The sequence below is a fragment of the Trachurus trachurus genome (genome assembly GCF_905171665.1).
Source record: "Trachurus trachurus genome assembly, chromosome: 21".
Taxonomy (NCBI): domain Eukaryota; kingdom Metazoa; phylum Chordata; class Actinopteri; order Carangiformes; family Carangidae; genus Trachurus; species Trachurus trachurus.
The window spans coordinates 24,200,343-24,214,680 of record NC_139899.1 but is presented as its reverse complement, the minus strand read 5'-3'; the positions used below and the strand labels follow the sequence as shown (position 1 = coordinate 24,214,680).

General features: G+C 40.5%; 1 protein-coding gene across 1 annotated transcript in view; it reads left to right on the top strand.

The window, feature by feature from the left end:
• adcy5 (adenylate cyclase 5) overlaps positions 1–12,025 on the top strand; it is a gene marked incomplete at its 5' end in the record, with an annotated part of 89,802 nt that extends 77,777 nt beyond the window's left edge. The window contains 9 exons of the mRNA XM_083996007.1: positions 665–752; positions 2,671–2,787; positions 3,426–3,584; positions 4,880–5,064; positions 6,502–6,634; positions 7,905–8,168; positions 9,169–9,373; positions 10,122–10,246; positions 11,828–12,025. Coding sequence (XP_083852133.1) covers positions 665–752; positions 2,671–2,787; positions 3,426–3,584; positions 4,880–5,064; positions 6,502–6,634; positions 7,905–8,168; positions 9,169–9,373; positions 10,122–10,246; positions 11,828–11,956 — 1,405 coding nt within the window. The 3' untranslated portion in view covers positions 11,957–12,025. The remainder of the gene's footprint in view (positions 1–664; positions 753–2,670; positions 2,788–3,425; positions 3,585–4,879; positions 5,065–6,501; positions 6,635–7,904; positions 8,169–9,168; positions 9,374–10,121; positions 10,247–11,827) is intronic.
• Positions 12,026–14,338: the final 2,313 nt, after the last annotated feature.

The window sequence follows — 14,338 nt, the reverse complement described above, 5'->3', positions numbered from 1 at the left end:
CCGTCTTCGACTCTTAGCTGAGCAGAATCATAAAAGTAAAAGAAACTCAAGTCTTTGTTATGACTAAGGATCTGAATAACTGAGTGAGAAAGAGGGAATCTGAGTTTAAAATCATCATCATCATCATAATAAAATCTGTGTATGAGCAGCAGCCAGGCTCAAAAAGCTCCTTCTCTCCCTCCTTCCTCTTTTCTTTTTATTTCATCTCCTCCACACTCAGACTTCCCTCGCTGCCCCTCTCTCAGTATCGATCTCCTTCAGCCGCCTCTTTATTAACCTCTCCTCTCCATCCTTTCATCTTACCCCCCACCCCCCCCCCCACACACACACACACCTTTCGTCTTTTATTCCTGTCTTCACCTCCCTCCTCAGAGTCCCTCCCTCCCACGCCGTCTCCTCGCTGTGCCTCCTCCGTCTCTTTGTTTAATCTGTTTTCCTTCATCTCTCCCTCTTCTTCACGGTCTCCACACTCTCTCTCTCTCTCTCTTCCTGTCACACACACACACACACACACACACACGCACCTCTGACTTCCATGTTATTTACCCTCACACAAGGTCGTCACCGCCTCCTCAGTCGTGACACAGACTACAGACAGAAATAAACATATGTACAGTGTATAATCACACATTATCTCTCTCTCTGTGTCTGTTGTTGTGTGCAGCTCCAGTCTGATGATCGGCTTCTTCATCACCTGTCTCATTATCCTGACGGCTGTCATGTTCGTCTCAGCTATCTACTGCTGTTTTGGGGTGAGCCGTCTCCGTTTGTGATGAATGTGATTAACGTCAAAAAGAAAAAAGCTGCAGATCTAAAGCACAGAGCTTCTCCTGACTGAGACTTGATGAGTGATTAGGAGGCTGTTTTTTTTTTAAAGGATGGAGATGTATAGAAAATGTATTTGAAACTACTTTAGTACAGAGATGCAGTGACAGCTTTTCTCTTTTCGCTTCTCATTTCTCCAGTGTCAGACCTCACAAAGACAAATCTATTGACTCTATTATCAGGCTGCAGGTTTGATGATGTATTTGCAGCTGGATCCAGATGTCAGTGATTTAGAAGTGTTAGTTATGACACATAGTTTTTAGAGTGCAGATGTTGCCATTGCCATTATTATTGTGATTTAAAGCCCCCACTGAGTGAAAATGGTCTTTTTCTTGCCTTGACCCTGTATCTACATATTAACTGTTCATCTATCTGTTGAGATTGGCCAAATTCGTATCAAAAAGTTATTATCTGAGTATTTTTACGTCAAAAATTTATGTATTTTCTCTTCCTGCATTTGAGGGCGTCCCTAATTTTATGTCCAATTATAATTGTGGTGCTTAACCTACATTCAGCGCACCAATCAATAACCGTGGTCTGTGACATGTCCTTGCTTAGCTTCATGTTTTTACCGGAAACACGTACTGCGTGAAACTGCGTAGCACTCTGAGAGCTGCTTCAGGATGTCTTTAAAGGACCATACCGTGTAAAGGTGGATTAATGTGTTTAACACAAGTTATTTTCTGAGAAGAGGTTTTTACTTACCTTAAATCAAAGTACAGACCCGATGTTCCCCCGACTACAATAATGAAATTATAGAGATTTGACTTGTGCCAGAGCTTATTTCAGGTGTAGGATGTGAATCATGTATATCTGTAGTATCTTCTTTGATGTCTGGGATTTAAAGATGCCATAACATTCCCAAGATGCTTTGCTCTTGAGTCCCACTCACTTCAATCAGAGGTTGTGCCAGTGTGTTTCCTATTTGTGGAGGGGTGGTGGGGAGGGGGGGTTCGACCTCTTTGTCACATCCTAAAGACTTTTGCAGTCGAGAGCGTTCAACCTTGCGCTCCACGTTAGCTCTAAATCTCGTAAACGACCACAGTAGCAGACTGCAAACTGCACTCCAACTGTTAACTGTCTGTGATCGCTCTGCCCTGTATTTATTTATTACACACATCAGAGTCGGGACACCGCGTCCTTTTTTCGGGCCAATTTAGGCAGCGCTGAAATAAAACCCTTTTTATGTTCTTTGTGTCCTCCATCGGGTGATAGAAGGGACAAGTTTTTGGTCAAATATTACATGAATTACATCTTTGTTCACTCACTTTTTTCTTTGTTCGCTCCTTCCACTCCTTTTCTTCAATTTGTAGACTGTAGCAAAGAGGGCAGGATGAGTTTTGTTTTGCAATATCAGCCTCATATTTGGTGCCTTATTAGCTAATGAGGGTGCAACCTTGAGATTAAAAACCAATCAATCAGCCTGTCAATCAATTAATCAGTCACTGGAACACGCTTCAGTTGTTTTGTTGGACTCAGGAGGCTTTTGGCTTCATCCCCTCGCTGCTCTTGAAGCCTGTTGATGGGCCTTAAGGGGCAGAGGAGATAAAAGTTGAGCTGCTCCTGATGCTTCTTACAGATGACTCTTGTTTTTTTGTTACTGGGAGAAAAAAAAATCTACTTGTACATGAACTGAGTGTACAGAGAGACCTGTACTGTCAGTTCCTCTTTAATCAGGTACCACATGAGAAAAGTTGGTTCAACAGCAGGTTTCAGTTTATTGTGTGTTACCTAATACCTTGTCACATCTTATATCAGCAATACGTCATATTAAAGTGTTTGTTTAGGTATTTATTCATTTATTTATCTGATTTAAGTGGTTTATTCACTGTCTCGTCGCTGCAGCTGTTCCCAGTCGTCCTGCAGACGCTCTCTAAGAGGATCGTCCAGTCCAGACTGAACAGCACCCTGGTGGGCGTCTTCACCATCATCATCGTCTTTCTCTCAGCTTTCATCAACATTGTAAGTTCTTATTAACAGAATTAAAAGAAACATGTGTCCTGGAAAACATGGAAAATGGTTGACCAATTTTCCAGTCATGGAAAACATAGGAAAATGAGAAGGAAAAAAAAGTCAAATGTCCTGGAAAATGATTTATCACATATCATATCAGCTACCAGAGCTCTATTTGACTTTTTCAGACCCCACAAAGGATTTATTTTCCAAAGAAGTGCCTATAGCAAAAGAACTAGAGACTTTGAGTTGATGAGTGTTTCCAGTATTGGACGGCGAGCATGAGGGTTTTCTTGTCCTCTGCTGAGTGATAGATAGAGGAGCAGCAGAGAGATGTTTTGGGTGTGGTTTAAAAACAAAAACAACATCTGAGCATGTAAGAGATTATTTCATAGATAAGTTAGAGCTGTAGACTGTACATCTTTAAATCAGACTTCTGAGGGTATAAAGGAGGAATAAACATAGAAAGAAAATGGTTAAATGTACAAAATGAGGTAACATTTTTGAAAAGAACATTTGTATGGCGTAGTAACATGTCTGTCAGACTGTGGCAGCTGAAAATGTCCTGAAAAAGTCCTGGAAGATGATTTCAAGAAAAGTGTGGGAACCCTGTTGATGACTTTTTGATGACACTGTTCCCTGTCCAGTTCACCTGCAGCGGTCACGACCTGCGCGGCTGCATCACAGCGGAGCTCAACATCAGCCTGGACAGAGTGAACGGCTGTCACGCCCAGCAGCTCAACTACAGCCTGGACTCCCAGCACAGCCCCTGTGTGGACGACGCCCTCGTCTGCAGCTTCCCTGAGGTACAGGTGTGCCTTGTTCTGTGTGTGTGAGAGCGTGTTTGTGCGTGTGTGTGCACTCTTTATTTGCATAGTATGATTTCGGGCTCAAAGTAGCTTCTAGTGTTGGTTGTGTTTATGTTGTTTATTTCAACAGGCGCTGTGCACAGATGCCAGTTTACCGCGTAACTGAGATTTTAAAAACTTCAACTTAGAATGAGCAATAACTTTGTCTGAAAAAAAAAGAAAAGATAACATTTTTGGCACCACCTCACAGTGAGACTACCCTCATAAAGGATTAATGAATGTTTATTATACCAAACACAACATAACTCACTTGACACATTCGATAAAAAGACGATCTGTTGCCAAACAGTGAGAGCACAACAGTTACTTTGCTTTCTTTGTTTTTCCCATATTTGTTAGTTCATAGCAATCAACCACTGTTAATTCAAATTTCAGTTTTTTTTCATTTGACATTAGGATGACATGACAGAATATCATTATCATATCAAACGAGCAGATTCATGTTTTAAGGTCTCAACAGGTGTCTTATTTCAATAATTTTTGTTATATTATCTTCATTATCATTTTTTCAGCTTCATTTTATTTCTTTAATGTATTTCTTATTATTATTCAAAATAAAGGAGAATGACAATACAGCTCCTTGTACCAGTTGTAAATGCTGGTAACTCATTAGTAAGATTAATAAGTAATTTACTTCTTCACAGCGAGTCTGCAGAAATGTATAAAAACTGTGCTGCAGTTTGTCTTTAATAATTTATGTATGGTTTAGAAAGTTACAAACCTCATTACAAACAATTTCTGAATCCTTTACAAGTGTAATCTTATTGTATTTTTGTGTGCTGACATTAGCCTGCATGATAATCATCATATTGAACTAGTCAAACAGTCTCATTCATTAGTGTAAAGTTGTTTTCTTTCCGTGTGACGTCTGGTGTGAAGCAGCGCCGGTACGTTACGGCTTTAAAAATGACGCGTCTTTGCAATAAAAAGAGCAATAAACTTCTGTGTGTGGCGGTAAAACACTTGTGTTTGTATATTATGAGATTTCACAGTGATATAATTGTGGACGGTAGCAGCTAAGTGAAGGTAACTGCAGGTTTCTCAGCTCGCACAGCGATGTTTAACTGAACAGCTGAGTGGTCAAAACACTGAGTTTATTGTCTGTTTTATTCTCACACCTCTGGATGTGACTCATTCAGTCTGTTACAGGAAATAAACCTTCATATCCAGAGATGTAAAAACAAATGTACCTTTACTAACTCTCTCTCTCTCTGTCTCCTGTTGTGTCTCAGTACTTCTCGTGCTGCGTGCTGCTCAGCCTGCTGGCCTGCTCCGTCTTCCTGCAGGTCAGCAGCCTCGGGAAACTTTTCCTCATGCTCTTCATCGAGCTGCTCTACCTTCTCATCATGGAGGTGCCCAAAGTCAACCTGTTCGACAACCAGGACCTGCTGGTCATGGCCAACGCCATCAATGTCCTGTGAGTCACCTCGATACCGCTCTCTCTCTCTACAAACTGTATATACACTGCCCGACGCCCGTCCAGAAAAAAAAGTCACACACTCCAATATTTAGTTTGACCGTCTTTACTGTAGCTTTGATTACAGCACACATTTGCTGTGGCATCGTTTCAGTAAGCTTCTGCAATGTCACAACTAGGGGTGGAAATCTTTTACTATCTCACTATGATTTTTGGGGCTACGATTCGATTCAAAATCGATTTTCGATTCAAAACGATTTTATTCATAATGATTTCTGCTTCAGTCTATCGGTGTGCAAAGGATCCTCATGATCTACTCCAGTCTGCTTTGCAAGACAGAATGACTAAAGTAACAAAATTAAAAGTGCCTCTTTATTTAAAAAAAATAGTGCAGTTAAACATGCTGCCTTTTAAATTCTAAGGAAATGGAGGCCGACAGCCAGCAGATTTGTTTCATTTTTTTATTTTTTAAAATCGATTTTGAGACATTTCATACCGATCCTGAATCGTATTAAATGAGAATTGCGATTCTAATGTGAATTGCAATTCCCTAGTCGCAACATTTATTTCCATTCAGAGTTGCATTCAAAGACTCTCAGTGGGGTTGAGGTCTGGACTCTGTGGTCACATTGGACCATGTTTCTTCCTTGAAGATGATGGTTCTCCACTCTCCTTCCAGTTTGTAATAATGCATTGGACAGTTCCTAACCCAATTTTAGTAGTTTCAGAAACCTCCTTAGATGTTTTACAGTATTTGCTTGATGCCAATAATTTGACCCTTCTGAAACAGATTAACATCTTTTCCACGACCACAGGATGTGTCTTCCAACATGGTTGTTTAAGAAATGAGACTGTATCAGTTAGGGTTAAATAAGTTGTTGCCATCTGAAACATAATCATCCATGCAGTAATGACCCAATGGGAGGCTCTTACCTTTTAGCTTAGTTAAATCCAAGTGGTGACTTTTTTTTTGGTCAGGCAGTGTATATATATATACTATATGTGTGTTTGTGTTGGTTGACAAGTGTGCAGATGCTCTGACAGCTGATTGGCTCTCCTCTGTTCCCTCCCCTCACAGCGAGCACATGAACGGAACAAGGTGAGCCTGATGGCAGCTTTCTGTTTCCTCGGAGACCCACAGCATCACCTCCATCATCTGATTAAGCTAACAGCATCATTATCACTGTCCTGGCACCAATGTAACTATAATGACCTGCTGGCAACAGATGCTGTCGCTAATGAGCCAAGATGTAGAGGGCAGCTTGTGTTTTTTGTGTCCCAGTCTTCCAGAGTCGTCAGTTACATCCATTCAACAGAACTTTATTTAACACATGGATGTTGGACGAGACCTATTGATTGAACTGGCTCACATCTCGGTATAACAACACATAAAAACCTAATATGTCTGTGTGTGTGTCTGTGTGTGTTGACATCCAGCTGTGTGGTGGACTCCAAGGTTCCTCTGAAGATCGTGACCCCGGTGGTCATCACCGTCTTTGTGCTCGCCCTCTACCTTCACGCTCAGCAGGTGGAGTCCACGGCCAGGCTGGACTTCCTCTGGAAGCTGCAGGTCGGTGTCAGCATCACAGGGAGAGAAATGCATTGTGGGAACTCTAAATTGTCCATAAAAACATCTAATAAAAGCCCTCAACATTCCCCCTCTCTCTCTCTATGGAAGTCAAATTGCATCTCCTTAATCCTCTTATTAGACTGAGGTCCCTCTGTGTCCTTTCATTACAGTGCAATTACACATTTTCCCTGTAAAAACCACATGTTAATAAGTTTCTGTTACTCATACTTGCTGAAAAATCCTCAGGGAGTGTATGTGATAAAGATATTTAGGCCTCAACAGGAATAACACTGTGTATCATCGCTCTGCAGCAGAGTGAGACGGTTTGTTGTGAAGAAACAAGCACATCAGGACATGTAGACTGAAGAAGAGAAGTAGATTATTCTGTTTCTGAGGATTCAACACTGCAAAAACTCAAAATCTTTCCAAGAATATTTGTCCTTTTTCTTGTCAAAATGTCTAATTTCTTGTCAAAACTAATCTCTTTCCACTTAAAATAAGACTCATCACCTAAAAATCAACTTGTGTTTAGATCATTTTCACTTGTTTCAAACAAATATTCACTTGAAATAAGTAGAATAATCTGCCAAGTTTTTTGTGCTTGTAATAAGGAAGAAAAACTTGCTCCACTATCAGATTTTTCTACTTATTTCAAGTGAAAATATGGTTGAAAGAAGTAAAAACTGTCTAAAAACAAGCTACTTTTTATGTGATATTTCTGATTTTAAGTATAATGAGATTTGTTTTGACTAGAAATAAGACAAATATTCTTTATAAGATATTTGGGTTTTTGCAGTGAAAGTGTCGAAGTGCTTCTCTCCTCTGAGAGTGAACATGCTAAAAACTTTTCGGAGTCACCTTCAGGCCCACGGGCGCTGATGATGTAGGATAGTCAAATGAGAAGTTAAGTATTAATTTCATAATAAAATGTGGTCGGGGAGGCTCCGGGGCTCAGTGACATCTTTTGGAGGTCCTGAGGCAGCTGTGTTGCCTGTGGGTGATAATCCAGGTGAGGAGGAATAACAGGGTATTTTTTAAAAACCAACAACAAGGAGGCTCCAGCCCTGCAGCAGCTCTGGGAAAGTTGAAAAGGCAGATAACACCCGAGGTAACAAATAGTGGGACTGGCCAAAGGGCAGTCGAGTAAATAGAAACAACACTATCAGCTGCAGTAATGGCGTTCCCTCAGAGAGCATCCCATCATTACATCCTCTGTGAACCTCTTAATTGTGTGTAGTGAAGTATCCCCCCCCCCTCCTCTCTTCTCCAGGCCACGGAGGAGAAGGAGGAGATGGAGGAGCTGCAGGCCTACAACCGCCGCCTGCTCCACAACATCCTGCCCAAAGACGTGGCCGCTCACTTCCTGCAGCGCGAGCGCCGCAACGACGAGCTCTACTACCAGTCGTGCGAGTGCGTGGCCGTCATGTTCGCCTCCATCAGCAACTTCTCCGAGTTCTACGTGGAGCTGGAGGCCAACAACGAGGGCGTGGAGTGTCTGCGGCTGCTCAACGAGATCATCGCCGACTTTGACGAGGTGAGACTGTGCTTCAGTAGACTGTTGTTTCCAAGTAAAACGAGAACATTTACTCACTTTTTTTTTTTAACAGTTTGTTTATTGAATTTTACATATAGAAAAACAATAGTGTTCTAATTACAGATATAAATTCAGCATACCCCAGAACAGATACCAACCCCCCACCCCCATCCCTCCGGCACCCAGCCCCAGCAGATGGACACATAGTTAAAAGAAAAGAAAAAAAATATGGGTTGATAGAGGAAGAGAAAAATAGGGTAAATAAATAAACAAGTGAATAAATTAATGTATGAATAGATAAAAATAAATGAATAAATAGACTAATAAGATCAATAAAGAAGCATAAATATCGAAGTTGGCAGGTAGTAAGAAATATAAATCAATAAAAAATAAATAAATAAGTTAGTAGTAATAAAAAATACTAATAATTAAATATATATACATACACATATATACACACATAATGCACATATATGAAGAAAAAAAAGTGAATGTGTGAAAAAATAATAATTCAAGGAAAGAAGGGAGAAGGAAAAAAAAAAAACACAGGCTCAGCATTGCAGTACTCAGTGAACATTTACTCACTTCATGCTTAAGAAATGACACTTAAAATGCACATGATACAAAGTTCATAATGCTGCATGAAGATAAATGACAGTAGGGGAATGCTAGATGCTTCACTGTGGTAACTAGATGGGTGATAAAACATTAGACAGAGTGATTTAAGTTAATAATATGAATCTAAAATATTGATAAAATGCGGGTTTAGAGGCTAAAACTCTTTTTTGCACATTACTCTTTGCTCCTAAAAGCACAGAGGAAATCAAAAATCAATAGCTCTGTTGGAGCTGCAGCTCAGAGAATGAGGTAATTTCACCAACTCAGAATTGGATCCAGTGAAGCCGAACCCAAATCCTGCTCAGTATAGAAGAATTTATAGATTAAAACCCTGAACGTTATATTCTATTCTCTTCTCTTCTCTCTCTCTCTCCTCCATTAGATCATTAGCGAGGATCAGTTCCGTCAGCTTGAGAAGATCAAGACCATCGGCTCCACCTACATGGCGGCGTCCGGCCTCAACGACTCGACGTACGACAAGGCCGGGCGCTCGCACATCCGCGCTCTGGCCGACTACGCCATGAGGATGATGGACCAGATGAAGTACATCAACGAGCACTCCTTCAACAACTTCAAAATGAAGATAGGTGAGCTGCACACACAGTTCACTCCTTTGTCGGTTTAAAGGAATAGTTCACCAAAAAAATGGAATTCACCCTCATGCTGATGAATACTCCAGTAGTAGTTTTTTATTCCTCAAAGGGTTCGTAGTCCAACGAAAACTTTATATGAGAGTAATAGCGCCCGACACAAAAAGGTCCATAAAACTACACAATTGTAATATTGTAATATTCCTCCTTACTGCTCATCCGCTGCAATCCAAGTGTCCTGGAGGACCAGAGTCCAGAGTTTACTGGAAATGAGGTCATTTATGACATTTTTACAGTCCTCTATTCAATTTTCCTGGGGCGCACTCTCAATATCTCTCCAATACAGGACTGTTTAGGCTGTTAAAATGTCCTAAATGACGTTGTTTCGGGTAAACTCTGGACTCTATCCCTTCAGGACACTTTGATTGCAGCGGACGAGCAGTGTGGAGGAATATTAAATGGTTTTGTGTAGTTTTATGGACGTTTTTATGTCGGGCCCTATTGACTCTCATTAAAAGTTATTGTTGAACTACGAACCGGCTTCCCGGGTCTCCAGATGCATTTTGAGGAATAAATAACTACTCCGGAGTATTCATCAGCCTGAGGGTGATTCAATAATGACTGAATTTCATTTTTTGGTGAACTATTCCTTTAAGTATCAACTTTTTTTTTGTCTGTTTTGTTCAGCTTCTTTTGGTGGTAATTAAGAAACTCTGTGTTGTCTGGTGTTTGTTTTGTTTGTCAGGTCTTAACATGGGCCCTGTGGTTGCCGGGGTGATCGGGGCCAGGAAGCCTCAGTATGACATCTGGGGCAACACGGTGAACGTGGCGAGTCGCATGGACAGCACAGGTGTACCGGAGAGGATCCAGGTGAGACCGCCTGTGATAAAATATTCTACTTTATACATGATAAAGTCAAATTAAAGTGTCCCTTTACAAAATGAAGTAAATGATGATGTTAAGATAATATTTTTAGATGGTTTTAGATGGCTCAACCTAAAACCAATCATAGACAAATGAGGCAATCGCAGACTGCAGATTCATTTAGTTTAAGGATAAGAAAAAAGTTAAAGTTAAAACTAAATATACAGTGTTTTCAGTGCTTAGGATGAGTGTTAGCCACAATCTAGTATTGGTCATTGAAACCAGGAATCCATCTAATGTGCATCAGCTCTGTGAAACTGCACTTCACACACACTGTGGCTGCTGGCTGGATTTAGAATGAGTCTATTCAGGTTAATGAAAAATGTTAATTATAAATGGCCGTATTGGTTTGGCTCAATCAGATGTGGAATCATTAAAGCTTAATAACTCAAAGCTGCTTTGAACACAGATGGAAACCTTTAATTTGATCTCACTCGTCTCCAGAAAAACCATTAACCAGGGAGCAAATATGAACCAGTGCTTCCTAATGAAGCTGCAGCGCCATGACGTCATCGGCCTCGAATCCACCTTTTGTGTTGGATGGCAACACTTTCATTATGTTCTTTATGTCTTTAGATACATTAAATTAATATCACAGAGAGAATCACAGAAGACGGGTTCTTGAAAAAGTCTAATCTCTGTCTATATTTCATTAAACATCAGTTAACATTATTTTATATTAATTACATTGTTATTATGCTTTGCTTTTAATGAAAAACTGATCAGAAGCTGAGCTCTCCTTCCACAGACATTGACATTGACATATTGTGGATAGCAGCTTCTGATTGGTCAAAGTTAAATAAAAGGAAAAAAAAAGAAGAATTTCTGTTGTTTAGTGTTTTGAATTTGGGTTTCTGAGCCTTTGCATTTTGGTGAATTAATAAAATGATAAATGAGACAATGATGAATTGCAGTAGATTTTATGTTGGTAAATAAAACAATCGATTCAGTTTATTTCGTTAAGCACTTCACAAGGCAAAGACCCACCGAGGCGGTGCAACCTTAATCTTTTTCAAACGAGTATAATAAACTAAACTAAAATAAAGTCTTATTTGTATCGCATTTAAAGCACAATAAAAAAAAACAGCTTTACAAAGTGCTTCATAAAAGAACACAAAGGTAAATTGAGCAGGCAATGAGGATAAAGCAGGGACAAGACGAAACACAGAAACTCAAAACCCAAAGTTAACGACAGCGATGTCATCTGGAGGTGCGACGTCGAAAGGTCAAGTGTTGATGCAAGAATAAGGAAGGAGGAATAAAAATAGACTGAAAATGTCACACAGCTTTAAAAGGAGACACTATAAAAAAGCCTTTTGATAAAAAAAAAAGTCTTTAAATTTGATTCAAAATTTAGCTGTTATAACAAGCACTGATGTGATGATTTTCAGTCTATGTTGAGTCATAAAGTGTCAAAGAAGACAAAATAATTAATGCACAGAAAATTGTAAATATGATTGAAATCAAACTTATGCCCTCACCGTTCCTCCTCCTCCTCCTCCTCCTCCACCTCCTCCTCCTCCTCAGGTGACTGCAGACCTGCAACAGGTGTTGACCTCCTATAACTACACCTTGGAGTACAGAGGCTTGGTCACGGTGAAGGGCAAAGGAGAGATGATGACCTACTTCCTCACCAGCGGACCCCCCAACAGTTAACCTTCGCTCAAAACCACAAACTACTACTACTACTCCTACTACAACACGGGGGGGAGGTTGTTAACTCTGCCTCTTGTCACACGGCGCCGCCTCATGGACCTCTGACAGCTCACAGTGGACCGAGACCAGCTTCAGGCAGAAACCTTTCTTTGAACCCAGCGAGGCCACGACGAGGACGGACGGCGAGGAGGAGCAGTCATCCCAAAGCTCAGCTTGCGGAGGAGACTTGAGCGGCAGAGGCCCAGCTAAGCCTGACTCTGACACGGAGACCAAAGACGTCCAATCAGAGCGGGGGGGCGAAAAAACAAACACAAACACAAAACAAGACTTTTGCCGGCTTTGTGAGTTTCCTACAGGAAAAAAAAAACAAAAACTAAAGTTCAGAGAAATTTTTATTTGCTTCAGTCTGCCAGATTTTTTTTTCTTCCCGAAGGCGGTTCGGTCGGACAAACCTGCGGGAAGACGTGAAACTTCCCGTCTCTCTCTGCCTTTCTCCTGCTGAAGTGTATATGTACATGTAAAACACACACACACAGGTTTTATGTGTATGTATATATGATTTTTATGTACTGTATGTGAAACACAACATTTTTTTGTCCATGGTTGTCGTGGTTACAGGTACAAAATCTCAAGCGTGGGTGGGTCGGGGGAAAAACACTCACAGCCGCCAGCACCAACCACAGCGCCGCTACCTGTCCTCGTATCAATAACCGATCATGTCGGCCAATCAGAACGGCTCAGTCGTGTCTTATGGGGCGAAGAAGAAAAAGAAGAAGAGTGAGTCTTGCAGGTGAATGAAGGAGGTAAAAAAAAACACTCAGCAGTGTTTCCACAAAGTGACGTTTTTAAAACCACACACTCCACACTACGGTATCGACAGCATATAAACACACCTGAAACACTAAGAGGATGTCAATGAAGAGCTTTTTTTCTAAATCTTCGACATTTTGTATTTTGACTTCAGAACACCAAACCCTATCAGATATTTTAAGATTCTATATTTTGTACATTAATATATTAGAGAGCTATCTATAAACACCAACGTGTATTCAGATGTACATACTCTTTATCACTCTGCTGGTGGTGGATTTGAGAAATCCTCGCCGGTGTTGCCTGGTCTTAAGGTGGAGCCACAGCTAATGTACCATTAACTTAAGCAGATTGATGCACCTGAACGCCCCTCTTTCTTTCTTTCTTTCTTTCTTTCTTTCTTTCTTTCTTTCTTTCTTTCTTTCTGTTTTTCTTTAATCTTTCTTGCTCTTTTCAATGAATTGAGCTTTTTTTTTTTAAACTCAGATCTGCAGGAAGTCAACTTTGGTGATTAGATGGCGCTTTCCCTTCACTAGTGTGTTTTAAGGAGGTGTCAAACCAAGCGAGTACGCACTTTGAATGACAAGACTAGAGGACGGAGAGGGGAGGGGGAGGGGGAGGGGGAGGGAGGGATGCATCGGTCCTGGTGCTCGAAAAAAAAAGAAGCCATTTTGCACTCGAGTGCATTCAGCCGTCCACCACCCCTTCCTGCACTGCTCCCTCTCACTGCGCTCAATCAGATGGTACGACCCAATGAATGTCCAATGATCTCCGATGAGGCCTTTTTAAATATGAACTCTGTGTCTAATGGCGACGGTGATGACTCTCATCCTGTGGACAGGGAAAGACAAAGCCCAGAAATGTGGAAATGTGCCCTTTTATCTGCTGTTTTTTTGTTTTCGTTTTGTTTTTCTTATCAGAAACGTTCTCTTCAGTATTACAACATTACTCAGCATGTCTTCCGACAAACTGTCTTTAACCTGGCCGTCTCATTTTAGATGTTAGTGTTTTTTGTTTTTTTCTTCTCCAGTGATGTTATTATTACCAATCACTACAGCTGGTTCTGTTTGTCTTGGCTCAGTCACAGAGTACAGTGATCCAGTGAATGTCTGGGCAGAGTGTCAAGTTTTTATATAGAGGAATAAAGCAAATTTGAAATGGAAGCTTAAAGGATAAAGCTAGCGTTGTTCATTCAGTATTTTGTTTATTATCAACAAATCTCATGGAAAAAAAAATCAACTGTTATTGGACTTCTTTACTTTGTCTCCACAAACACTGCACGCACTATTGTGAAGACGTGAGACTGTCAAACACTGTTTTTATTATTAAACACTACTCAAACAGGAGGAAGACACTAATTTAATGGGACTATTTGTGTATTTAATTAATACACATTTGGTTCTGTAAAGTGATGGGGGAGGGGGGGTGCTACACCAGGATGTTGTAAGTGACAGATGTAGGATAAAATGCAGAGTATGGATCTTGACTGTGCCGCTGGAATTTAAGTTGTAGACTTGAAAAAGAATCTATTAATAAACTGATTAATTTTTTAAAAAGTTGTTAGAAATCAAT